Source organism: Protomyctophum parallelum, assembly GCF_964188405.1.
Source record: "Protomyctophum parallelum genome assembly, chromosome: 21".
Lineage (NCBI taxonomy): Eukaryota > Metazoa > Chordata > Actinopteri > Myctophiformes > Myctophidae > Protomyctophum > Protomyctophum parallelum.
In genome coordinates, this window is record NC_139713.1 from 13,736,144 (window position 1) to 13,764,072 (window position 27,929).

At 41.9% G+C, this 27,929-nt stretch overlaps 1 protein-coding gene across 1 annotated transcript; it reads right to left on the reverse strand.

The window, feature by feature from the left end:
* Positions 1–40: 40 nt before the first annotated feature.
* LOC310878831 (ER degradation-enhancing alpha-mannosidase-like protein 3) lies at positions 41–27,858 on the reverse strand (the record flags this gene model as incomplete). The annotated part of the gene is made up of 21 exons (XM_083793246.1): positions 26,985–27,858; positions 26,484–26,529; positions 25,265–25,365; positions 24,671–24,710; positions 23,534–23,646; positions 22,776–22,929; positions 20,702–20,836; positions 18,857–18,962; positions 18,407–18,504; positions 17,824–17,949; positions 16,770–16,853; positions 15,436–15,519; positions 13,055–13,179; positions 12,171–12,336; positions 11,403–11,560; positions 10,544–10,649; positions 7,576–7,746; positions 3,649–3,814; positions 1,704–1,898; positions 296–555; positions 41–199 (listed from the first exon to the last, which is right to left on the reverse strand). Exons 1-21 carry the CDS (start codon positions 27,137–27,139, stop codon positions 41–43), a joined length of 2,748 nt encoding a protein of 915 aa, XP_083649372.1. The 5' UTR covers positions 27,140–27,858.
* Positions 27,859–27,929: the final 71 nt, after the last annotated feature.

The following is a 27,929-nucleotide window of genomic DNA, read 5'->3' on the forward strand; positions in this document are numbered from 1 at the left end:
GGGGGGGGGTCACAGGAATTTTTGGATGTTCTTGGGATCGTCAAACATCTGTATCTGGTGGTGGTCCACTGTTGTTGTTGATGTCGAGGTTTTCGGAAGAGTCCGACGGGGAAGTCCGCACCGCTTGTTCCGAGCACGGCTCAGTGCTGCCGTCGTCCGACACCGCTGTGCAGTGACCTTCTCCACCGAGTTCCTCTTCCTCCTCAAGCAGAACCTCCTCTTCCTCCTCTAGCAGCGCCTCCTCTCCCTTCTCCTCTTCCTCCTCTCCCTTCTCCTCTTCCTCCTCTAGCAGCACCACCTCTCCCTTCTCCTCTTCCTCCTCTCCCTTCTCCTCTTCCTCCTCAAGCAGCGCCTCCCCTTCCTTCTCTTCCTCCTCCAGCCGCGCCTCCTCTCCCTTCTCCTCTTCCTCCTCTCCCTTCTCCTCTTCCTCCTCCTCCAGCCGCACCTCTCCCTTCTCCAGGACAAACTCCAGAGTGGGACCTCTGGCCAACAAGCCCTCGTCGAGTTCCCCTTCCTCGGCCAAACGGAACTTAATGTTCATTCCAACGGGCTTCTCTGTTGGACGGCAAATAGGGGAACAAAGACAATGTAAAAATCAGGATATATATATATTAGGCATGTAACGATATATCGTATATCGATATCAATCCCGACGATATGAATCGATTTATTGAAATATATATTTCTTTCAGAAAAATAAATATTTTGTTTTTGTTTTTAGGGGGGCTAGTGAATTATGGTGTCTACAAGCTTGTAGATCGGCTATTTTTGCTACATTTGAATTGAAAACATGAATAATATTTTGCTATTTTTGAATTGGAATCCTGAATTCTTTTTTTATTGAATTTCAAATGCATTTAGTTAGTTATGTTAACTTTATGAACCGTTAACATAACTACATTGGACACAAAAAGAAAACTTAAAAAAAACTTAAAAACGTATCTTAAAAAAAAGAGAACAAAAAAAAACCCTTAAAAAAGTACGTAATTTATTGTAATTGTTGTTATTGCAATTTACGAGCTTTCCACGTTCGCGTGTTTTACTTGAATTACTCTATATGTCCTCTACCAGTGTTGTTTTTGGCAGCAAATTTCTATTTTAGTTTTAGTCATAGTCTCTTGAATAGTTTTCACTTAGTTTTAGTCACATTTTAGTCACCTGGAATGTTCTAGTGTTTAGTCTAGTTTTACTCGACTAAATGTCATACGATTTTAGTCGACTAAATCTACAGTTGATTTAGTCGACAAAAATGAGTTTTGACAGGCCTTGATGTCGTTGTAATGACATATTTTACACTTTGGTTGCATGCTGAAAATAGCAGATATACAATCTCACATGTCTTCTTGTGAGATTGTATATCTGCTATTTTCAGCATGCAACCCAGCATAAAACTGCATCTCTTGTCCACTAGTCCCTTCCTAACATTTTAGTCTAGTTTTTATTTGTTGACGAAATAGTCAGTATATTTAGTCTTAGTTTTAGTCATCATAGATTCGTCTTTATTTAGTTTTAGTCAGTGAAAAAAGGTAGTCGACGAACATTTTTCGTCTTAGTTTTAGTCGACGAAAACAACACTGTCCTCTACTCACCGTGTCCCAGCTGCCTCTAATTACTCCATTATTACTCCACATGTCCTCTACTCACCGTGTCCCAGCTGCCTCTAATTACTCCATTATTACTCCACATGTCCTCTAATTACTCACCGTGTCCCAGCTGCCTCTCCTTGGGCAGCAGCAGCACGTCCACGTTGCGGTGCTCCTCCAGGGCGGCCGTGAGCACGGCGCCCTCGCGGCCGAAAAGGAAGACCAGCGGCAGGCCCCGGAGGTCAGCGGTGGAGTCGCCGTCGCCCACCATCTGGAAGAGCGGCGTCTCCTCGCTGCTGCTCCCCTCGCGGTTGTCTATGGGGATTACATGATTAGGTGTTAAGGTTATAATAGTTACTGAAACTGTATTGTGTGTCCTCAAAACTAACTGGAATTATAGACAAAATACCCTTAGTTTTAGTTTTTATCAATATTTATATGCCTTTCAGATATTTATAATATAATCCTTTTAAATTCATTAGATTAATTTCCTCATTTCTCCAACAAGTTTTACGGCAGTTTTCAGCACCGTACGGCAGCATGTAGCCACGCTAACCCTAACCCACAAATAAACCAAAGTACGAAAAAAACTAAAACTAAACTATAACTAAACTAAAACTAAGCACTTTCACCAAAATAAAAAAGAAATAAAAACTAGCAAACCCGCTCAAAAAACTAACTGAATTAGAAAAAAAATATGTCAAAACGAACTAAAACTAAACTATAATGAAAAAAAACAAAACTATTTTAACCTTGAAGTGGGAGTTTCAAAGGCCACTCAACTCTCTCAATTTCTTCTGAATTAAAGATGGAGTGCCATGATCTTTTGGTACTTTTTTCTGTTTTGTTAACATTACATTACTAGTCTCATAGAACCCCAGGCGTGGTTAGAATATTCAAATATGTCGTCTTCCCTGTGTATTGGTTTGGTTTCTTCCTGAAGGCTGAAAGCCTTTGAAGTCAAAAGGCCCAATCGCAATAACAATAACAGTTGTGGGCGAGGCTTAAGTTCAGGTGGGCAGGTGAATCGTGTCATTTGCCCTATGGCGCAGACACCAAGCGAAAGAACGTTTCTCCGGGTGATATTGTTGACCCATTTTGGTCGGGAAACGCTTTTGGTGGATATAACATAGCTATAACATAGGTGGATATAACATAGCATTATGTTATGGTTTAGCTATTGAAAAACAGCAGACCCTACAAGCTCATACGCTACGAGCTTGTAGGGTCTGCTATTTTTTTTTTAATCGTGAAAATGTAGTGCAAATCTTTGAATATATATCCTTTCACGGTGAACGTTTTTTAACTCAAATCTTTGCTTCTTGGGAGGTCCCTGGAACAACATATTTTCAGATGGGGGTCGGCGGCCAAATACAGATATTTTTGGGGGTCCTTGCCATGAAAATGTTTGAGAACGACCGACAGGAAGAAAAAAAAAATCAGAAAACTGTCAGGATTTAGAAGATTGTAGAATCGTCCTCAGGTCTAAATGGGTTATAATAGTTCAAAAACATGTACCCTGCTGTAAAGCTGAAAACGAATGCACTGGGAATGCACTTCCCATTGCAGTCAGAACTGCAGCATCACTCCCAATCTTCCGCCGTAGTCTGAAAACCCACCTTTTCAGACTCCATCATGGCCCATAGCACTTACCCTACCCCCTTAGATAGCATTTCTGTTGGCTTAGATAGCATTTGATACAGACTTATAGCATGTTATGTAGACAGCACTATAATTGCATTGTATATAGTCATAGCACGTCATAGTACATATGTATAGCATAGTAGTATAGATGTATAGTTTATATGCATAGTTTCATTATATAGATATTCCACTGTTACTTTCTTAGCTTACGCATGTTTCATGATAAATGCTTTTTATGTGATGTATATGCTTTTTTGTTCTTGTTTAATGTAATTCGCTCTGGATTAAGAGCGTCTGCTAAATGCCTAAATTGTAAATTGTACAATTTAGTCACGCCAACTTATTCACCCGTCCATTTGTCAGAGCGGACGTGCTTTCCAGTCCCTGCAGTAATAATAATAATAATAATAATAATACTCACCAATGAAAATGACCCCTACGGCTCCGGCCTCCTGCAGTCTGCGAGCCTTGCCAGCGAACATGCAGTCTCCGCGCAGCGCCAGGGCAATGTGACCTTTCAGCTCGTCCTCGTTATGTATCGGCCCACATGCCGTGTAGGGAGAGGCCTTAACGATGCTCCCTTTCACCTGGGGGACAAATGCAGAGTAGAGTAGAGTTTATTTATTTTGGTCATTATAACAAATCAATACAGTGCCTGCTTTTTTTTTTTTTGCAAAAGAAACATTGACCAAAAAAGGAGAAAACAAAACATCATATCAATGTTCTATATGTATCTACAACATTGATATGATGTTTTGGTGTCGTGGTAAATGTCATAATTATACCGACCCGGTGTTTTGACTATTCGGTGATATTTTTCGGCCTATTTGAGCCGAAACCGAATAGGCCGAAAATACATTTTTTGCCATTTTCGGCCGAATATTTTCGGTGGCATCCATAATAGAAACATTTGAATGAAAACATAAATATGCACATTGCAAGGATGATGATGATGTGACTAAATATTCACAAACGTCAGACACATACCTGTATATTGTATAATGCATTTACGGACAAATCAAAGAAAAGATAGCCATTACAATGTTAACCAAAATTAACTGAATGCATGAATAGTTACCGGTAGTTCATTAGTAGTACTAAAATCCCGCCCTTTTGGTGTTTTAAACATCATGTTGCAATTTAGCTATTGAAAAATAGCAGATCTACAAGCTCATAGCGCGCCACCGAGTGGCGCGCTACGAGCTTGTAGGTCTGCTATTTTTGAAAAGAAAATCGGGAAAATATTTATTTCAGAAAACTGGAGGATTTAGAAGAAATCTTTAAAATGTTGAGGTCAGGCCTAAATGGGTTAAGAGAGAAAGAGGAAACTGGTAGAGAACGTTTGGGAATGGCATGCAGCAAATGGTCCACCGGAGTCAAAACCACTCCTAGCCTCGGAAACCCAGACGTTTTTATTTCCAGGGAGAGAAAAAAAGTTTGGGGCTCGAGTCCACTTCAACTCTGTTAGTGCAAACGTCGCTCACTCTCTGCTGATTTCTGATCGTCTGCACCTTTGTTAAATTGATGCGTACACGCACTCATCTCTCTCTCTGTCGCTCTAATTAATTAGTCTCATGTCATGCAGCTGCGTACAGCTGCCTATGCCATAGAAAGCATAGGTGAGTTCCAGTCTAAACCAGTCCCGACTATAGGGTTGGGATTCGGAAACCGGGTCCATTTCAGACCCGGTTTCCGACATTGGGGATCCGGAGCCAGTTCCATCGTTTTATTTATTTTTATTAACGGTTCCCCAAAGTCATCATTTAGCTCCGCTGTGTCTGTTGCATGCATGCATGCATGCAGAGCCAAGTTACTGGGGTGACGTCACCCCACCTACATGAGTGAGTAGATTAATCTTGTGACTCGTGTAGGCGTATTGATTTTGTTTCCTCAACGTGGACGTGCAACTGGTTGCAAGAAGTTGCAACAACCTTTGCAGGAAACTATGGCATCGCATTTATTGCACTTTGCGACGAGTGAGTGAGTGGGGCGGATATACCAACTGTTCTGTGCATTCAGCGCGCGGTCACCGCCGCTGAGCGAGTGTGGTTTAACGGAGAGGGAAATGACTCTGAGGCTGAGCATGCAATAAAGTGCAATAAATGCGACGCCATGGTTTCCTGCACAGGTCGTTGCAACCAGTTGCACGCAGTGTTGTTTTCGTCGACTAAAACTAAGACGAAAAATGTTTGTCGACTACCTATTTTCACTGACAGAAACTAAATGAAAACTAAGCTACGATGACTAAATTTCGTCGACAAATAAAAACTAGCCTAGAATGTTATGAAGGGACTAGTGGACAAGAGATCCAGTATAAGTCATTTTACACTTGGTTGCATGCTGAAAATAGCTGATCTACAAGCTCACGCTTGTGACGCTTGTGAGCTTGTAGATCGGCTATTTTCAGCAAGTGTAAAAACACTCATTACGACGGCATCAAGACCCGCCAAAATACATTTCAGTCGACTAAATCAACTGCAGATTTAGTCGACTAAAAACTAGACTAACACTAAGACATTCCAGGTGACTAAAATGTGACTAAAACTAAATGTAGTTTCAGTCCAAAGACTGTGACTATGACTAAAATAGAAATTTGCTGCCAAAAACAACAGCGGTTGCACGACCACATTGAGGAAACGTCTCTATGACACACAGTGTTTGAGAGCCATGCGGAAAGCCGTGCCCTCACCCTCCACTCCCCACAGTTCCACCACGAGGATGACGCAAGGCTAGGTTCACTTTCCCCAGGCTAGTAAACGTTAGAAAATAAAAAAACTAACTAACTTCCACAGAGCTTTTCATTAGGCTTATTGTACGATTGTTAATGGTGTTATTTTAGAACGCCAATGACTCGACGTCTTTCTGTCTGAATCACGTCAACTATAGAGCCATGAATTAAATAAAAATCAATTTGCCTGCACTTATTTTTTACAACTTATAAGCAACTCTCAACCTCTTTTGATTTGGCTCTAAATTAATCACGCAGCTGTTGAGAGCCCAGCCTTTAGGTGCATATTATACCTCCATACATTGATTACTTTATAAACAGTTTGCTGAAAAAAAGCACAGGAACGCAGCCTACAGTTCAATACAAGGTCTGCTAAGAGGATTTTATAACCCAAGAAAGCACTATGGCTTATTTTCCATTAGGGTAACTGGGGTCCTTCATACATATTAAACTAATCTGAACATTAATGTGTGTTTATTAAGTACTTAGGTTAGGTTAGTTTAATAAATGTCAGACAAAAGGGGAAAACCGTTAAAATCCTAACAAATCCCAACCCTAGTCCTGACTGACCGTCAGCCATCAGATGTGGAACCTTTCGGGCTATCGGGTGTGTAAAACACATTGTTTTTGGCAGCACATTTTGATTTAGTTTCAGTCACATTTTAGTCACCTGGAATGTTTTAGTGTTAAGTCTAGTTTTAGTCGACTAAATATTTCTTTTAGTCGACTAAACATTTCTTTGTCTTAGTTTTAGTCGACGAAATCAACACTGTATACAAATAAATTATTTTTTTATTTTTTATAAATCCTTTTATATCGTTATGAAAAGAAATCACACCTGTGTGAACCGAGTGGTGCAATTCCGCCCCCCTCCCCCCACCTCTCTCTCTCTCTCATTAGCAGGCAACAGAGCAGTAGCCTGGTTAATAAACCAGACTAATATCGCACGGACCGCGGGATATTAGTCTGGGAGGCTCAGCTTGGATTTCATTTCCAGGGGGGGCGGGTCCAAACATTTTCTCTTTGACGCAATTGGTCAGAGCTACTGTCAGTCAAAGGTCTCAAGCATTGAAAGTCACTGTACCAAAGCCCGCCCATATTGCATACTGTGTCCCGATTGGCCGCCCCATTTCTCTGGTGTAGGAAATGGGCGTACAATTGAGCCTCTCCAGACCGTAATCCGCCGGCAGGCAATTTATTTTTGCCAACGGCTGATTCGGTCTGGTTTATTAACCAGGCTAACAGAGCAGCACTATCCCTCTCTCCGTTTCTGGCGCCCCCTACTGGTACTAATAAGTCATACACTCGTGCTCAGATACACAGGCATACGCAGTGGTTGCACCACTTAACCCATTCTGAACGGGAACTCATTTTGGTGTCAGCATCATGTCGTGCTTTAGCTATTGAAAAATAGCAGATCTACAAGCTCATAGCGCGCCACTCGGTGGCGCGCTATGAGCTTGTAGGTCTGCTTTTTTTTTTTTAATCGAAGAGCGGCTGACATTTTTTTGAATCTGATCTCAGGTCAGAATGGGTTAATAATCAGACCAGTGTGTGTCCAGTGGAAACCTCGTATATGAATCTGATCTCAGGTCAGAATGTGGTCAACGATGAGCTCACCCCGTGCTCCCTCTTGGTGAGGTCCATCCCGAACTTTGCGGGCCCCGCGGTGAGGACCGTCCGGCCCAGGAACGGGGGCGATATGAGCTGAACGATGTGGGGCAGAACCTCCTCCTCTGGCGCCTGGCTCACCTCCGCCACCAGCTTCACTCTGTATACGCCCTTGTGCTCCTGGGAATAGGGCAAAAAACGTAGGCACGTGTTATTGTTTATTGTTTATAACCTCATTCTGACCCGAGATCAGATTCATACGAGGTTTCCACTGGTCTGATTAAGGATCCCCATTAGCTTTTGCCTTGACAAAAGATAGTCTTCCTGGGGTCCGACACAGACAAACATTTAACATTTAACAAAAGGCAATACTTACAATTGTTTACAAACACCAACTCAAAATAAAACATAGTAAAATAAAATATAAAAGAAGAAATAAAAAACATAGGAGAAATAAAAAAAACAAAGAAAAACATAGCAAAAAAACCCCACTTTTAACACATTATACATTTGAATTATTATTTTCCCAGGGTTACTGCAGTATGGTTTACATAAGGTGTTCTTTTAACTTGATTTTTAAAGATGAATTTTGTATTTGTATTGGTTATACACTTTGGTAGTGCATTCCAACCTATTACTGCTCTACAGGGCTCCAGACTAACTTTTTTCACCACCGTCCCGGAACCGTCCCAAAATACAATTTGAACCGTCCCGAAGTAAATGTATACCGTCCCGGGGGAAAAAGTACAAAAAAAGCACCACTCAAATTGTGAAATGAATAACTGTATTCCTATTGTAATAGAAATACAATTAAGCCAAACAAATAATGTACTGCATGTATTGAATACATGCAGTACATTATTTGTTTGGGGTCATGTTTCTTTTCAGTCAAAATGCTCCCAGATGAAAAATAGGGCTTGGTTAAAAATGTTAATCGAATTAATCAGAGGCTTTGTAATTAATTAATCTAAATTAATCACATTTTAATCACATATCAATATTCGACCTGAGAACAGTGATATTTATTTTCAAATGGATTTTGTTATTTTGGTGTACCAGTGAATCAATGAATAGTGACTACAGTAGCTTATAAAACGTTGGTGTAGGCTACTTGATCAAGACCAACAGACTACCAATGCAGGTAGTCTATGAATACTCAAATGTCTATTACATGATGGGTGGCATGAGAAAACAAATAAAAACTACTTTATTAGGGGGAATACTAAGACGAAGGAATCAATAAATCAACAATAAAAACTGTGGAATGAGAGCGTTTTGGGGTGTGCATTCCAGTGTTGGGGCAGCATTTCCAGAACAATCTGAGCATTAGAAAACATCTGTTGCTTCAGAGGATATATACCAACATATTATTTAATGTCGATGCCAGCTAGCAAGCATAGCATGGAAGCTAACGTTAAACGTTGGTGTAGTGTAGCTCCATGTCCCTATGGAACCTTTCTGTAGCTCACAACCATGGTTTAATCCATGCTTCCAACCAATCTAAATCTAAATCTTTAATTATAAATGTCCCATCCACGGGGCAAAAGCAATATAATTCCTAGGTGAATGATGGTGTGTGCGTTCGTTGTTGACAACTGTCTGACTGACGGTGCTGGCAGCTCTGCTGGTCTCATGCTGCTCATCGCTGCACACGAAATGCGCATTTTCAGTGTAAAAACTCCTCTCGTCCCGAAACCGTCCCGAATGAGATAAATTTAAGTCCCAAATAGATATTTTACCGTCCCCGGGACGTCGGGACGCCGTTAATCTCGAGCCCTGCTGCTCTATAGATAATAGAAGATTTAAGAATATTTGTTCTTGGTTTAGGTGCCACCAAAACACCCGAACTGGCTTGTCTAGTCATATTATCGCATTATGACGATCAATAAGTCAATCGTAGCCAGGGCTCCAGACTAACTTTTTCACAGGTAGCACTGGTGCCACCTACCTTTTCATTTGGTAGCGCCACCAGAAATTAGGTAGCACAATCTTTTTCTTTGTATAGCGTGGTATTAATACATGATCTTATCATGCCCCCACATAGGGCGCCATTTATTTTTGTAGAGTCCTACAAAGGTCACTGTGTAAAAAACAGCAACCTACGTGGTTATACTTCAAAACACTGTAGATGGTTTGAACTTTGAACCCAACACAAAGTCACTCAGTCAATAAAGGCAATATTTATATTCCACACACAGAAAGTCAGTATAAGGTTTTGTGTTGAAAATTAAATGCAGAGAGGAAATGGAGAGGAAAGCCCTGGTGTGTGTTACACTAATCGGCTGTGTGATCCGGTCTAGACCGGATGATTAACCCATTTAGGCCTGACATCGAAATTTAAAATCGAAATAATGAGTTTTCCGAAATACCCATGTTTCTATATCAGCGGTTGTGTGTCATATATGAGTGACTGACGGTCGCAAACGATACAGACACCTCCCTGACAATAACGCCGAGACGGCTTGTTTATTTTTGGACCACAACGCTTATACGAAACGATTTTAAGATGAGCCATGTTATTCTCCATAGAGAAACTACTTCCGCGAACCAGGGGAATCGAGGGGACGAGCGAGTGACAACAGGACTTCGGTGCTCTATTGATGTGCATTTTCCTACGCACCTGTTCCTTCCTAAGCCTCTTACTACTGTGTTACTACTAGGTGTGCGAAAGCCTTTCTCTACAAGAGAGATCTAAAACATTTAGGTACAGGATATAAACCGTTTTAACCCACTTTGGGGCGGGAACCCGTTTCGGTGTTAGCATTATGCTATGCTTTAGCTATTGAAAAAATAGCAGATATACAAGCTCATAGCGCGCCACGAGGTCTGCTATTTTTGAAAAAATCGAAGAACGACTGACATAGAAACATAGCTTTTTTAGAAAACTGTCAGGATGTAGAAGACATTTTTTTAATCTGATCTCAGGTCAGAATGTGTGTGTGTGTGCGTGTGTAGTAGAAAGTACCCACGGACTCACGCTTTCTGCAGACGCAGCTTCGTGGAGTGGGGTGAGCGAGATGCCCATGCTTTTCAGGAACTCCACCGGCTCCATGCCGGTGTCATGGAGCGGCAGTTCAATTTCTCTGCAGAATCAACACACAGGACCAATTTTAGACTACACACAAACACAGGTTTAAACACAGGTTAGACTACACACAAACACAATATAATATAAATAAACAATATGAATAGATATCAATCAATGTCACTGTGTTCTGCTGCACATTCTAGATTACAGGGGTGGGCAACTGGCGCCCCCCCCCCCATCCTTCACCTAACGTGGCCCCTCAGGTTAATGTCAGAATACTGATATAATATTGGTTTCAGCTGTCACAACATGCAAACATGACCCGCTTTAATTACTTTAATTAGTAGCTCATTGCTCAACACAAGTATTATAATTAAAGGCATTTGAAATGACATAATGTTAATTTTCAGGATTCCAATTCAAAAATAGCAACAAAAAAAATCAAGATTTCAATTTGAATATAGCAAAAATAGCTGATCTACAAGCTCAAAAACGCGTCGCAGTGCGACGCGTTTTTGAGCTTGTAGATCAGCTATTTTTGCTACGACAGTAATATATGGCCCTATGGAGTGAGTGTGGAAATATAGTGGCCCTCTCCATCGTCAAAGTTGCCCACCCCTGATTTAGACTACACACAAAACACAGGTTTCATGAAATATAAATAAATAGATATCAATCAATCAATGTCACTGTGTGTTCTGCTGCAAATTCTAGAACAATCCATTCACTTTTGTAAAAAAAAAAATCTCAAAGAGACCACACACACATACACACACACACACACACACACATACACACACACACACACCTGACCGGCAGGGAATGGAAGGCCCGTCCCACCCCGGTGAGGTACTTGTAGCTGTCCCGTATGGTCTTGGCAAAGGACGGGTTGTTGGGGAACAGGGTCTGGGTGCTGGGACAGGAGTACGTGAACATGTCCTCCTCTTGGGGCAACGTGGCGGCCTCCTGCAAAGGGGGGCGCACGAGGCGGAGAAACATTTCAGTTCTCAACTAATATGGGCCTGAAAGATTAACGCATTTTAGACCTGAGATCAGATTCTACAAATGTCTTCTACATCCTGACAGTTTTCTGAAAAAGCCATGTTTCTGTGTCAGTCGTTCTTCGATTTTTCAAAAATAGCAGACCTACAAGCTCGTAGCGCGCCACGAGCTTGTAGATCTGCTATTTTTCAACAGCTAAAGCACAACATAATGCTAACACCAAAAGGGGTTCCCGCTGAAAATAGCCGATCTACAAGCTCACAACGCATCGAGACGCGTTACGAGCTCGTAGATCGGCTATTTTCAGCTTCCAAGTGTAAAATGACTTATACTGGATCTCTTGTCCACTAGTCCCCTTCCCAAGTCTAGTTTGTATTTGTTGACAAAACTGTCACTATATTTAGTCTTAGTTTTAGTCACCATGGCTTAGTTTTCATGTAGTTTTCGTCGGGTAGTCGACGGACATTTCTTTGGTCATCGTTTTAGTCGACGAAAACAACACTGCGAGAGACTAAAATGGACTAAACAATATCGACATTTGCTGCCCCCAAAACAACAAGGCTGTGGTCCTCACGGTGCTGTTGGCGCGGCAGGGCCGCGGCTTGGTGGACAGGGAGACGGGCAGGAGGTGGGCCTCCGTGGTGAAGATGAAGTCGTCGATGTCGAAGGGCAGCTGGCTCTTCTCCGTGAACAGCAGGTACAGGTACTTGAACATCTCCGCCAGGAAGAAGGAGTCCATCCTAGGGAAGACGGTAGCATGCAGACACACAGACAGGGAAAACATCAGTTACAGATTAAAACCAGAGTGGGATGTGGGGAAATGAACCCATTTAGACCTGAGGCCGATTCTAAATTAAAAAGAAAAAGTCTTCTAAACCCTAACAGTTTTCTGAAAAACCTATGTTTCTATGTCAGCGGTTCTCAACTTATTTTTTAAGAGCCATAAACGTCTCTAGACGTCTAATTGCCAATTATGGACCGGATGCCACGGACGACAAGACGTGCTACCTTGTGGAATTATCCATGTTTTGAAAATTCCTCTAATCTGGTATACAGGTTGATGACATGCAAATTGCATGCATAATAGAATTTTTTTTTTATAATGGGAGAATTGGCACTCAGAGCCTAAACTGGTGACCACCAGGTGGCGCTGAAAGAGTTAGGGACCCTGAAAAGATATATGTAATTGGCCGCCCACTCCAATCTGAAAATATGGTGTCTTAGGGACAAGGAACCCATTTTGGTGTTAGCATTACGTTATGGTTTAGCTATTGAAAAATAGCAGATCTACAAGCTCATAGCGCGCCACCGAGTGGCACGATACGAGCTTGTAGGTCTGCTATTTTTGAAAAATCTAACAACGGCTGACATTTTTTTTTAATCTGATCTCAGGTCAGAATGGGTTAAACATACACAACAAATAATGTGCCCCAGTAAAACCACTGGTATACTTCCAACCTGTCCTCGTGGGTCCCGGTGCGGACGTCTTGCACAGCGGCGAAGCCACAAGGAACCCTGGCGTAGGCGTTCAGCTTCTCCACGATGGACTGTCCCACCCTGAGATAGTAAGGGTCCCCTGTGGCCTGAAAAGAGATCAACACGTGATTATTAAAGACCACTCCTCTTATTATGAAGGCGGTTCTCAATAGCATAATATGCTGCCTGTATGCGCCAAACAAGTCATCTAGAATTGCACATCGCATGTCACATTAGGGCTTTCACTTCTAGTGATTCTTACTAGTTGCCTAGTTTACTAGTCGACTAGGCATACCTATTGTGTAGTGGGGAAAAAAGGAAAACTATATTTTTAAATAAATATTTGTACATTTAAAAACGGTGTACATTGGTGACTATAACTATATCTACTATAACTATAACTTGAGGTCTACATACCCCCCCCCCCCTTTTTTTTCTTTCTCTTATCAACTAGTCAACTAGTACGCAACAAGGTCGACTAGTGGATTTACTAGTCGACTAGTTGAATAGTCGACTAGTTGCCTACAGCCCTACTTCACATGTGAACTGACTTCACAATGCTGGCTACAACACCTTTGAGACATTATCCTGTGGTCAAATATTGTTACAATGTCATAACACTGTAAGCTGGCAGTAATTAAAACAGAGTAAGAAAAAAAACCAACAACAGCCTCTGTATTATCCCTTGCCTTGAGTAGTACTTGGGCCTCTCTGCACACACACACATGATACGTGCATCCACGCCCCTAATTCATACAGAACTAAGCAGTGTTGTTTTTGTCGACTAGAACTAAGACGAAAAATGTCCGTCGACTACCTTTTTCCACTGATGAAAACTAAATGCAGGGGCGCGCACACGTAGACGCTAGGGTGCTTTAGCACCCCCTAGTGGCCCTGTCTGGACCAACATGCCCTTTTGTCAAGTCCATTTGGTACACTTTCTTTCTTGTTTTGTATTATTTGTACGTGTATAGTATGTGGCCCATGGTGACATCGATCAATTCTGGATTAATATATTTATTTATAAATTTGTCATGATGTTGTATGTGTGTGTGACTGTCCACACACACACACACACACACACACACACACACACACACACACACACACGGGATGCATAGTGCCCCTCCCTCGCCTCCGTTCACTCACTCTCACTCAACGTGAACGCGCGTACAGTCTGGAGTCTGGACAGATGAAGTTGAAAGGGCAGCATTTTGCATAAAGGGCTTCTGACTTCTTACATTCTCACGAATGTAGGACCTAGCACCACAAAAGTTGGACGGTCGTGACCACAAGCAGCCAGCCAGGTAACAATAAATAAAACGACCCCCACTGCAAGACAGTGCCTGACGCTGGAAGGGGGGGGTGCGGAGGGAATTTTTTGACTTGTCTATCAGAGCGTGCAGATTGCACAGCGAGTGAGTTGACAGATAGACACAACAACATGACGAGACAGCGAAACCTATTGTAGTTTTACTTTCACCTGCACCAAATGGTTTAAAGTAATCTAACCCACAATAACACAATAAGAGTCACATACTGTTATTATGATTAACTCGGTTAGTCGTATGAGGTGGAAATAACAACACAGCGATAACTAATAGTACGTATAACAGGTGTGTGTGTGTGTGTGTGTTAGAGAAATGTTTTCTTTTCCTTTTCTTGTGCACTGTGCAGGACTGTTTTGGAGAAACACACGAGGGGTGCTTTGTCGAGTCAGTGTTTGTGTTGGAACTCTCAGTGCGGCCGCACCGTTCATATTCAGCTTCTTCCAGAGAGATAGATGGTGTGCGTGTGTGTGTAGTTGTGCGTGCGCAGGTGTGTACATGATGCTGCGGTGCTAGGTCCTAAATAAGTCATTATTAGGCCAATTATTCCCGAATAAGACCCGAAATTTCTTATCTATCATACTATTAAGTCAGGCGGCCGGCGAGCACCTGCCCCTCAAAGTGTCTGTGCTGACTAAATGGAAACTAAATGAAAACTATGCTATGGTGACTAAAACCTAAACCTAAAATATACTGACAATTTCGTCAACAAATACAAACTAGACTAAAATCTAAAATGTTAGGAAGGGACTAGTGGACAAGAGATTCAATATAAGTCATTTTTACACTTGGTTGCGCGCTGAAAATAGCTGATCTACTAAGTGTAAAAACAGCCATTACGATGGCATCAAGGCCCACAAAAATACATTTTAGTTGACTAAATCAAATGTAGATTTGATTGTAGAACACGAAAGCATTCCAGGTGACTAAAATGTGACCGAAACTAAATGAAAAACTATTCAAGAGACTATGACTAAAACAAAAATAAGAGATTTGCTGCCAAAAACAACACTCCCTCCATACACAGGCACACACCTTGTAGAGATAGTACGTGCTTTCTGCAAATTCTGGCCTCAGCGGGTGTTGGCCCCAATGAACTCGAAATTCTGTGGTGAAAGCCTGCAGGAAGAGAAACGAACAAGAGATTTAAAAAAAGTGGGGAATTCATTATCAAAAGATCAAATATGCTCTTCTTCACTCACTATAGTCTCACGTAGCCCAGACAACTATTCCACAATCTCTGAATGCTATTATATATATATATATATATATATGTGATCAGATTTGACTGAGAGACTGTCATCGCGCACATTCCAGCTTTTCACCAGAGGAGAAAAACATTTTTTATTTTTATTTTTTCCAAAATGAGTTAATAGCACAGGCAGACTCTTCACATACTAGAACATGTCTGAAATAAGTGTCAGAGCTGAAATCGACATGTAAATATGAAATAAATGCTTAAACATGTCGCTAGGTGTAATGTTGGAGACCACAGAAGTGAACCTTTCAAGCCTGTTTTCTCAACTCGCTGTTTTCTGCATTAGGACATTACTCTATAAGCTAATATCTAATATCTCCAAAACGGGTGGGTCAAACTGAACAACCAATATGTCAATTTGAAGCTATGATTCCCTGCTTTCATATGACATGAAAAAACAAAATTTCAAAAAACTCCAATGGCAGTCTCTCAGTCAAATTTGGTCACATATATAGAGTCTGGAACTACACCTTCATCCGAGAAAAGGAAGCTGCCATTTTCCATACATTTGTACGAAATTTGAACAGACTAAACGGAAGTGGGGAGAAAAGGCTCCACTTCCTCTTTATATTTTACTCGTGATAGGGTGAAATAGCCAACCTATCGGCTCAAAGTCATTGTGAGCTTGTATATTTCCTGCAAAGACATTTGGTGTGGAGAGGGACAACAATTGGATAGTCCTATTATATACAACGTATATATAACGTATCTAGGGAACCCCCTTTTGGTGTTTTGTCATACTTTAGCTATTGAAAAATAGCAGATCTACAAGCTCATAGTGCAGCACCGAGTGCCGCGCTATGAACTTGTAGGTCTGCTATTATTGAAAAATCGTGAAAATGTGCCTCAACTCTTTGAATATATGTTATTACAGAGTGAACATTTTAACAAATATCTTTGCTTTTGGGGAGGTCTCTGGAACAACATATTTTCAGATGGGGGGGGCGGGGGCATATTACATATCATTTTTGGGGTCCTTGACATGAAATATCGAGCACCACTGAATACAGCAACATAAGGTTTTTCAGAAAACTGTCAGGGTTTTGAAGACTTTTTTTTTTTTTAAATGTCGACATCAGGCCTAAATGGGTTATAGTATGATGACGGTTACCTCGGGGAGAAACTTGTGCTGTTTGGTAACCTGATAGAGCATCTCATGGGTCTCGATGGCTGGCTTCAGGTCTCCCCTCAGAACCTGTTGTTAACAACAAGCAAAGTCAATGAAGCAATACAATAGGTAACAGGACAACTCACCCCTTTTCCGTTTTCTTCCCGGAATTTTCCCCAGTGAGGGGTGGCAGAGAGGCTGGACGACAGACGGCTGGACTTTGATTTTCTCTAACTATAAACTTTCATGACAGCAGTATGAATATAATATATGAAAAGGCTACTACAGTGAAGTCGGCTTACAGAAGTTGTTGTATAGGCTATGTGGGGATTATCTGACGAGGTACCATTTGAGTGGGCAAAACCTTACATATACTAAATAATACTAAAATTGTTTATAGGGTCAATATAAGTAAAATAATATAGCCTTTCCACAGGAGTATCTTTTTATATTTGTCCAAAAAGAATACAAACAGCCAATAGCATATTACAAAGTTATCCCCCTCACTGGGGAAAATTCCGGGAGGAAAAACGGGCAAGCAGCGGGGTGAGTTGTCCAGTATTCATATTATAAACATTTGATGTTGCTTTTCTGCTTTGCAAAACAAACAAAATAGGTTTGAGAGTGAACCTTTCCACAATGCATTCAAAGCATTGATTTGCGGACACACTACTGTAGTGCATACACTACTAGTAAGTAGTAACAGAAGGATACTATTTGCAACGTTATTAGTATACCGTATTATGTCCCTTCACACAGAATACATTTTACATTTCTGTTACAAGTTTTTGTAACTTTGAAACAGCCCGAGTCTTGCTTAAAATCCTTTTTGCTACATCTTGCACTAGTTGACTTCGAGAGAGACAAAAAGACAAACCTCCCTTTTAACTCATTCTGGGCGGGAACCCCATTTGGTCTTTTAAGCATTATGATATGCTTTGGCTGTTGAAAAATAGCAGATCTACAAGCTTATGAGCTTGTAGATCTGCTATTTTTCAAAAGTCGTACTTTTTTAATCGACCTCAGTCCAAAATGGCTTAATGAAACAAATACTGACCTGCAAGCCCGGAAAGAAGGCAAGGAGGGAGTCCATCCAGCTGCGCACGCTCACGGTGGGGTTGTGCATGTGCACGTTAAGCAGGAGGGGAGGCTGGCTGATGTACTTCATAATGGCACTGTAGTGCTGTGGCAAAAAACACACAACGGCAGGCGATTAGACCTCTCTCTGCGTTCGCTAAAACAAATTCAATTGGTTAAAAAAGAAACGCCTCGCGTGTCAAGTGAGTGGTGCAACTCCATGTGGGGGTCCCCGGGGGAGGGGGGGGGGGTCCCCGGAAGTTCCAGAACGACAGGAACGCGGCCAGGGGGGCCGACCCGAACGCGGCCAGGGGGGCCGACCCGGGTCCGTAACAGTTGAGAAATGACAGTGTTACCGTGTGGGGGTCCCCAGGTGGGCCCTCTACTGTACTGTACTGTCACAACCCACATCATCATAGTTAATGTGTGTTGGACTGCGCAACGGTGACACTTGGGAAAAAAAACATAGAAGCATAGCTTTTTCAGAAAACTGTCAGGAATGTAGTTAAGACATTTTTAGAGTCTGATCTCAGGTCGAAAATGGAGTTAAAAACGTGACTCACAGTGTTGAACCGCTCCAGGTATTCGTTGTCTCCGAGCAGAATGTAGGCCTTCATCAGGTACTCGTAGTAGGAGTCGATACCAGCGCCCACTCCGCTGTCTGCAAAGTGACACAATGAAACGTTTAACGCAATGACTTCAAACTCAAACTCTCTCGGCATATACACATTTGAGTGAGTGGTTGTTTTTTCCCAGTCCTGCGTTCACCATTTGTTAGTATGCATGTGCAATATGCAGTGTGTGTGTGTGTGTGTGTGTGTGTGTGTGTGTGTGTGTGTGACAGTGCATGATTTTTTTTGGTTTGGGACTTGGTAAAAGGAGGAGAACAGCCTCCATAGGACAGACAGTTGGCCACATTCGTGGCGAGGTCTCAGAGGTTACCGGGGCTCATAGTGTGTGTGTGTGTGTGTGTGTGTGTGTGTGTGTGTGTGTTCGTGTGTGTGGCGCCTCACCCCTGCGCACCCAATCTCCATTGTGGATGTTGATTACAGTTCCCACCAGGTCACTTCCTCTCTGTCTCTTCTCCCACAGTACATCCAGGGCCTTCCTGGCATGGTCCTGTAAAAAATACAAACGCAAAAACGTCCATTAAATAAAGATTGATGTTTTTGCGGAATGTTATTTTTTGCAGGTTTTGGGTCGAGAAACGCCACCATTTCTCTTGTGGGGTCTCCAGCTGGAAAAACGTCTGGGCAGTGTTCCAAGTTTTAGTCATAGTCTTTTGAATAGTTTATTTAGTTTTAGTCACATTTTAGTCACCTGGAATGTCTAAGGCTCAATCCCAATTCCTCCCTTCGTCCTGGCCCTTAGCCCTTGCCCTTGCTTATGCGCGTTCACGTGAGGGGGAAGGGTTATCTCAATTGTCTTTGGAGCGAGGGGTAGGGCTGAGGGTTAGGGCTAGAATCCCCTTCGTTTGAAGGGATGTCGCGACGGGACTTCAAACGGAGCAACATCACTGAGGGGCAGTGAGGACTGAAAGGCGGACGAGGTAAGAAGCCTTTTATGTCCTTTATTATGGAAAAATATTATAATAACCAATATTATTTGAATGTATTAACAATCTGCATCGCCAAAAATATCGCAATCTCTAGCAAAGGTTAACGTTACCTCACGTGAACTAACGATATGATACGGCGTTGCATTCATACAACGTTACCCATTCATTTGGCGCCGCATCGGCGCTTTATTCTTTTTTATTTATCGCCGGTGCACCGGTGATACAACACGGATGCAAGCTAGTTTATTAGCAGGCATCAGTCCGACCCCCCAGACCACGATATGTCAACATTCTGCAGTTTTGGAGCTCTTAAAAGCCGTGGAATAGCCTACTGTACCTACATAACGCTGTCACTGCATAACGTTGGCTACTCGCGCTGCAGTGATAGCTATGGTTTTATCATGACCAATGTTAAGCTAATCCCCACAAGTTGCAAAACTTACATAACTAATTAGCAATGGTGTTGTTTTTTTCCCCAGGCAAACCAGCTACAGAACAGATTGCAAGCTGCCGTGCAGACTATACATTGGATGGAGATGAATCACGATGGCATTTTCATTGATAGAAAATGACTCTGTTCTTAATGATATTAAAAACAATGAACAGTGACCACAGCCCCTTCTTTCTATACTGTAAATTGTTTTTCCTTTTTCTAACCCTGTATATATATCTGTACCCATGCTATACAAACAATAATCAATTAATCAGGTGCAACTGTTGAGCAGGTGTCAGAATGAGCTATATCTAGCTGAATTACATACATGGGCTACCAACATGAGACAAAATTACAATATATTTATTTCATCATAACCACAGCAATGTTATATTTACGTTCCATCTCTACAGCTTAAATCAAATGGAAAGTAGTTTCCAAAGTGGGTTATGGGCTAAATGATAGTTTGTACACTCTCAGAGTTAATTAACATTGATTTTACAATATAAATTGGGGGTCCTAGAGACAGAAATGCCATCAAAGTTTGGGGACCACTGGCCTGTAGTGAGCTTGCAGATCAGCTATTTTCTGAGAACAGGTATATCAATATCTACAAGGGACGTTCAATATTTAGGGACGTTCCAATTCCTAGGGGGATGATTTATCTCCCTACCCCTTGACACTCATTATGTAGGGACAAGGGGAAGGGGCAAGGGCTGAGGGGTAGGGTTAAAAAATGAATTGGGAAAGGGCCTTAGTGTAGGTCTGATATTTTCAGCATGCAACCAAGTGTAAAATGACTTGTACTGCATATATTGTACTGGATATATTGTACTGGATACATAGAAATGGACCGTCGCTCCCTACCTCAAACACAGAGTCCCCAGACAGTCTGCTGAGAGCGGCAAATTCCAGGATCATGGTCCCGGCGCAGGCTGTACAGGTGTCCGACTCGGTGCCTGTACGCGAGAGAGGGTTCAGGACCCCGTAGCGCAGATTCACCTGATGATTCAAAGACACACACACGCACACACACACACACAGCTCAGTGTACGGTATAAAAAACACAATTGTGACTGGATAAACGGGTGCAGTATTTAGTTTAGACAGTTTTTGGTTCAGACTAGTCATTGGTATAGACCAGTCATTAGTCCTACAACTACAACCTATATCTCAAACCCTCACCCTAAACCATAGACTGTAAAAAAAATATGGACAAAGCGTTCTCCGGGTCTGATATGGACGTAAAATGAAGCCTGTCAGTCCTTGAATTGTAAATCGCCATCTTTCTAGATCCGTTTGGGCCCAGCTGAGCCATTGGCTGGCCCAGACAACGAGGCGGGACTTCCCCCCTTCTTCTTCGTTGGTTTTTATTTTGACTCGAGTGGGTGGGGGATCCCGCTCATAGACTGTAACGGTAGCCACGCCCCTCAGAACATACGCAACTTTATGGTAATTTTTTTAATAAATGGGAACATCATTTTCCAAAAAGAATATTATGACATTAGAAATGAGACTTTAGGCCCAGGCCGTAGCGTAACGGTCTGGGCACCGGACTGGTGATCCAGTCGCGGTGTGCCGCGGGTTCGACTCCCGGACCCGACACGGCCTTTACCGCATGTCATCCCCCCATCTCTCTCCCGTTTCCTGTCAGCCTACTTTCTGTCCCTTAAAAAATCTATAAAAGGCGTAAGCCGCAAAAAAATATCTAAAAAATAAATAAAAAAAATGAGACTTTAAACTAGTGACTGGAAGCAGAAAGTATTCATGACCATGTTTATTAAGGTAATACAGACTAGGTGAAGTTGGGCCCAAATACATGGGTCTCTATGGAGCTATGGGGTTTTTTGGGCCCAATGACAGCGCCACAACAGGCCATTATATGAATTTTCAGGAAATCCCGATTTCCTTAGTGGCTTCACAAAATATCTGTCTGACTGCCCCCCTGCCCTAAACCTAACCTCCCACGGGGCAGCACACCTAAACCTAACCTTAACCCATGTCTAACCAATGACTAGTCTAAACTAAGTATGCACCCCCGATATAAACAATGGACAAAAATTACAATGTACACATTTTAAGACCCCCCATTAATAAAATGGCCTTCAGGGTAATTTAGGCTTCTTTTGATTCAATAGTTTTTTTTTCCGCTGAGTTGATGGACATCATGACAAACGATTCGAGAAAAGAGTCGGAAAATAAATATGGCTGTTCACCTACAGTACCTTACCCCCCAGTTTTATCCCACCTACATTAGTCAACCCTGGTTGCATGTGAGACAATTTTGGATGAGAATTGATCATTTCGACTGGGAGAGGAATACAGTATATATACTGTATCTCCAAAAATTAAACCCATTTAGGCCTGACGTCGAAATTTTTAAATAAAAAATCTTCGAAATCCTCCAGTTTTCTGAAATAAATATTTTCACGATTTTTCAAAAATAGCAGACCTACAAGCTCGTAGCACGCCACTCGGTATGAGCTTGTAGATCTGCTGTTTTTCAATAGCTAAATTACAATTCTTTGTATTCTATTCTTTTCTCTAATCATGTCAATAACCAAAATGTTCTTGTTGTGTTTTATTTTATTTTTTCATGTTTATATACTGCAATCATGTTTTCTGGATATTCTATATCTCATGCACAATGTTTCATTATAATTTATATCTCATGTACAATGTTTCATTATAATCTATATAGGTAGAGGCCTCGTATAAGCCCCTTGGGCTTTTTTGCCTCAGCCTAGCACTTTACCCTTCTTATATTTATATGTTCACCGTGTTGTTTTTATACTGTGCTGAATAAATAAATACAACATAATGTCTAAAACACCAAAAGGGGTTCCCTTCCCAAAATGGATTAATACTGTAGGCTAGTAGTCTACTACTTTTGGGGAGTAACTGACTGATGTACACACACACACACACACACAAGGAATACCCTGGGATAAGGAAGGCCACTTGTGGTGTTGAAGGCAGGCAGTAATCTGTGGCCCAGCTCTTTGGCCATGTGCAGCAGCTCGTCTTCGTACCACTGCATCCTCTCGCCCTTCCCACGCAGCAGTTCAGCCATCACGTGGGCCCCCAAGAGCCCCCTGGGGTGGGAGAATGATCATTGGCCCATTTAGACCGGAGGTCAAGTCTACAAATGTCTTCCAAATCATGACAGTTTTCTGAAAAACCCCATGTTTTCTGTGTCAGTCGTTCTCTCAAACATTTTCATGTCAAGGACTCCTAAGATTATATGTAATCAGAGCTCAGAGTGCGTCCACTAAGGAAAGTAGGCTTTCTGATAACGGTTCCATAGCCTTAATGCAGGGTAGAATTAGCATTAGGGCTATGGACCAGAGCTAGAAGGTCATTAAAATATACAAACATAATGTATGTCACAGTCAGCAAATCCCATATATGACAATGGGATTTGCCAGCAGATGTCACTGTTTTCACCGTTTTGACTGTTTTCATTGCAGCTCAATAAATGCTTTACAGACACAGAAAAAAAAAATCCCAGACCACAGAAAATCCACTGAAATTTCAGAATGTAATTAAGGTCATAAAAATAATAAAAATAAAAAAATCAATATCATGAAACCTTTAATGCCAAGTGGTGACACCAAATCTATTTCAGAACCATCCTACAAAAAAGTATCAATCAATCAAATCATGTTTATAAAAAAAGAAAAAAGGGGGGCTACATACCCCAAGACTCTGATGTTGGTCTCGAACACGGACACCACCACGTCGTTGTCCAGACGCACGTCTCTCACCGTTCTCTTCACGGCTTCCTCAAATTCGTCGAGCTTGTTCAACACCTGTAGCACACATATCGTTTCTATCGTCACTGAGCACGGGTGTGCAACCATGTTCTAGGATAAGTGTTCTAGGGCAGTGGTTCCCAGACGTTTTAGCCTGTGAGCCAAAAGAGAGCTAGACGTTTGCCCGGGCACCCAAAACAGTGAAGATAGCTGATCTACAAGCTTACAATGCGTCGCTTCGCGCCGCATTGTGATCTTGTAGATCAGCTATTTTCAATACTTAATTTGAGACATCATTTATGGAATTTCTTAAATTTTTCTTTGATTTCTTCATTTAAATTAGTTTTTAAGTTCATGAAGAAGAAAAAGAAAATGCTTTTTTGGGAATGTTTTATTTTTTATTTTTATGTAAAACTAAATGTAGGAAAAAATATATATATAAAAGGGACCCATGAAAATGTGTCCCCGTCCCACAGATGGGTCCCGAGTCCCAGTGTTTTGCGGGACCGGCTGGGTTCAGTTATGTCATTCATTGCCCGTTCAACATGTTGTTTTAACCCATTTTGACACTGGGAACGATTCTACAAAATGTCTTCTAAATCCTGACAGTATTCTGAAAAACTCTTATGTTTCTATGTCAGTGGTTCTAAAACATTTTCATGTCAAGGACCCCCGGAAATATATGTAATTGGCCTCCGACCGAAAATATGTTGTTCCAGGGACCTCAATTTGAGTTAAAAACTTTGGCTCCTCTGAAAGAATATATTCAAAGATTTGCGCCACATTTTCACGATCTTTAAAAAATAGCAGACCTACAAGCTCGCGCTATGAGCTTGTAGGTCTGCTATTTTTTTCAATAGCTAAAGTATAACGTAATGCTTAAAACACCAAAAAGGGGTTCCCTCCCAGAATGGCTTAATGCACGAATGCATGTTGTTTTGAATGGAAATCAGTGGCTTCAGAGCGAGGACATTACGAAACATGGTGTGTTAATATGGCTGGAGGGTCATTTAAGCCAGGAGGTCTTGTACAAAATCCACTCCTAGCCAGCATGCAAAACAGGGTCAGAGCGAAGACTCACCACCAAAGTATCAAGGGTGTCGATCAGCGTGAGGGAGAACCTAGGAGACAGAAGAGTCAGGGTCAGGGTTAAAGCTGCTATAAGCAATAATATGTCAAAGTTTTAATATTTTTTTTCAAATGCAGCCTCTGAGACACATCTAGGGGCCACAATCTGCATTAAAAAGATGTTCCTAGAAGCTTTGTCAAAAAACGGTCGCAAAGACTAACCAATCAGGAAGTAGACAGGCACATCGACCAATGACAAAGCTTCTAGGAAAATGTTTCAATAGCAATAGAGCATAACAACCAAACTGGATTTCCGCCCAGAATGGGTTAAGGAACAAAAAAAATATATAAGTCTGTTTAGGTAAGTGTGAGCTTGTAGATCAGTCATTCTCACAATTATTCGCCTCTTTCTTATATTATTAGACAATTGGCCAAATTGTCTGAAAATTGTATGACCAGAAAATTGTATGACCAGTTTTTTAATAGTATTGTTTGGTTGATTACTTTTGATGCAGTTAAATGGGACTTTTTCTTTTCTTTGTCACTTCACCGTCAATCCTCATATGGGGACTTTAAAGACTCTATAGCTAGGTGTACTACTACTTACTTCCCCAAGGAGTCATCTATGTCTCCTCGGTTGGGTTCCAGGCCACGCACCCTCCCCCTGCAGCTCAGAGGCATAAGCTCATCCGCTGGGTATGCATATTTCTGGAACACAGTCAAAGGGGACAGCAGCGCTCTGCTATGAAGCTCTTCATTTAATTACAAAAAAGGGAAACCTCACCTATATATTCATGGCATGGAATGTGTGACAGACAGTGCAAACTGCAACGTGTATATAAATGGCGATGACGTAAGTGCATTCACGGTCATAAAGTTGTAGTGCCAGTGTGACAGCCAAGTGTGTTGCCAAGACTGACAAGGAAAACATGGCTCGGTGACTGTTGTTCAGCCCCGACGCAGCCTCGATGTGGAAAACGTCCCCATGGTCTGTTCGACCAGCATTTGATATGTTTACTGCGATTGCGGCCCTGCAGCTGCGGATCGAGAGGTGTCCCCACTAGTCCCCCACCCTTCTGCCTGAGGTTTCTTCCACTTGCCGCCGCCATCGCAAAGAAATCCTTTTGTCATTATCGCAAGTCTCTTGCTGCTGCTCTATATGTGAACCGAATTGTCCCCCCAGGCTCATCACCATTGTGTCATCAGCTCAAAGCTAAGAACTCACTCACACAAGACGACACATTGTTTTAGAAGCAACACACCCATTGGGGATAAATAGGCGCATGATCATTTGGTATTTAACAACGTGAATAGATGGTGCTAGTGCAGCATTGCACCGGGCAGAAAGAAATAGGGCTCTGGAAAATTTCTGCCAGCCTACATAAATCTCGTCCACATGTACACACGCATGTGCATAGCCTGGCAGTGATTATTATTATTTTTTTGTACTTTGCCACATACAGTGTATGCATGGGGAGGTGTTGTGAGAGATGTTCATGTTTAAACATTAACACCTCACATTTGTTCAGTATAAACAGCCTTCTACAGATTTCCACTTGGGAAAGAAGTGTGGGTTTATGCTCCGTGCGCAATGTCAGATCAGTTAACAAGTTAACGAGGAAGTAAAATGCACTTCTTATCGTCTTCCCACACGCCCACATGTTCCCAGTTGTTCTGGTTATTCAAAGTACTCCAGAAATGTTACTTTAAATGTAGCAGGACACCGTCTCACTCGGTCACTTAGCTCAAAGACCTGCCGTTTTCGGACATGACGTCATGAGGCAATCACTTAAAATTGATTGATGTTACTGCGTGCATGCACTTACCATGTAACTGCCGTAGGCATGGTCAAACATCTCAACTATTTGCTCCCTACAACAGAAAGAAATAAGAAAGAAAATGGTGTATGTTACAATTTAGGCATTTAGCAGGCGCTCTTAATCCAGAGCGATTTACATTAAGCAAGAACAAAAAGCATGGCAATACATTACACACATGAAACATGCGTAAGCTAAGAACAGTGGAATATCTATATGAGACTATACATATAAACTACTATACATATATATAATACTATAAAGTGTTGTGACTACATAAAATGCAATTCTAGTGCTGTCTATGTAACATGCTATAAGTCTGTATAAAATGCTATCTAAGTCTACATAAAGTGCTATCTAAGGGGCTAGGGCAAGTGCTACGGGCCATGATGGAGTCTGAAAAGGTGGGTTTTCACACTACTATGTTCAACTTCTCACATTCACACTCTCTCTGGATATATATATATATATATACACACACACACACACACACGCGCCACATAATTTCACCTGATAGCATTCTTCTCCTCCGGTGACATGCTTGAACTGTCTTGACAACACACCCAGCCAAGACAGCTCGAGAGTAGCAGCGTCTTCAGCATCATTGCGATGCCAAGCGGAGGGGACAGGTGGCTCCGGTGAAGATGATTTCCTATGCCACCCATTTAATCTTTGAACAGGTTAATCTGCACCAGAGTCCCTCTGCCCTTCGCCCACGCAAAAATCAAACACTCCAACTGCAAACAAGCCTTTTGCTCCTCTCCGACTGCAACCAATCCTCCTCATTTTGGGTCAGCTCCAGAGTCCAACGTTGAAAAGTGGCGAACGAAACAGGACAGAGATATGTCCATATCTCTGCCAATGAATGCAGTTGTTCTATGATGCAAATGTTTTTTTTTAAAGCCACCTCATATCACACATCTAGGTTCACTTGCCTTGACTTCTTTTGTAAACAGTAAACACAATATGCAAGTATATATCTACATTGGCTTCCACGGTTCACTTTTGGAAAGTCGTTTCAAAATCTTACTGTTCAAAGTAATGAATAATCGCGAGCGAACGGGAACTTTTCCCACCCCCTCCCACACACACAAAGCCAAGTGTTATACAGAGAGACACAAGAGAGCTCGCTGTTTGGCTATAGCTAAATGCTAATCAACAAAGAAACAGGGAGGACTATACTACCACTTCCACTGGACGGACGAGTTAGCTTCCTCGGCTAACAACAACTTAGCACAGTTAGAGAAGGCTGAAGCGACATCATCTCCATTTCACCCCGGCGTCCTGTTACCGTTCGCTGGATCACCACCACTGTTCTCGACAGCTAAAAGTGGCCATTATTATGACACGTAGCTAGGTAAATGTCACCGCCAGGCAGTAGGAGAGGAGAGATCACGTCTCGTAATGTAATGTTGTACTGTATCCGGACACTACTAGTTACAGTCAGAACAACAG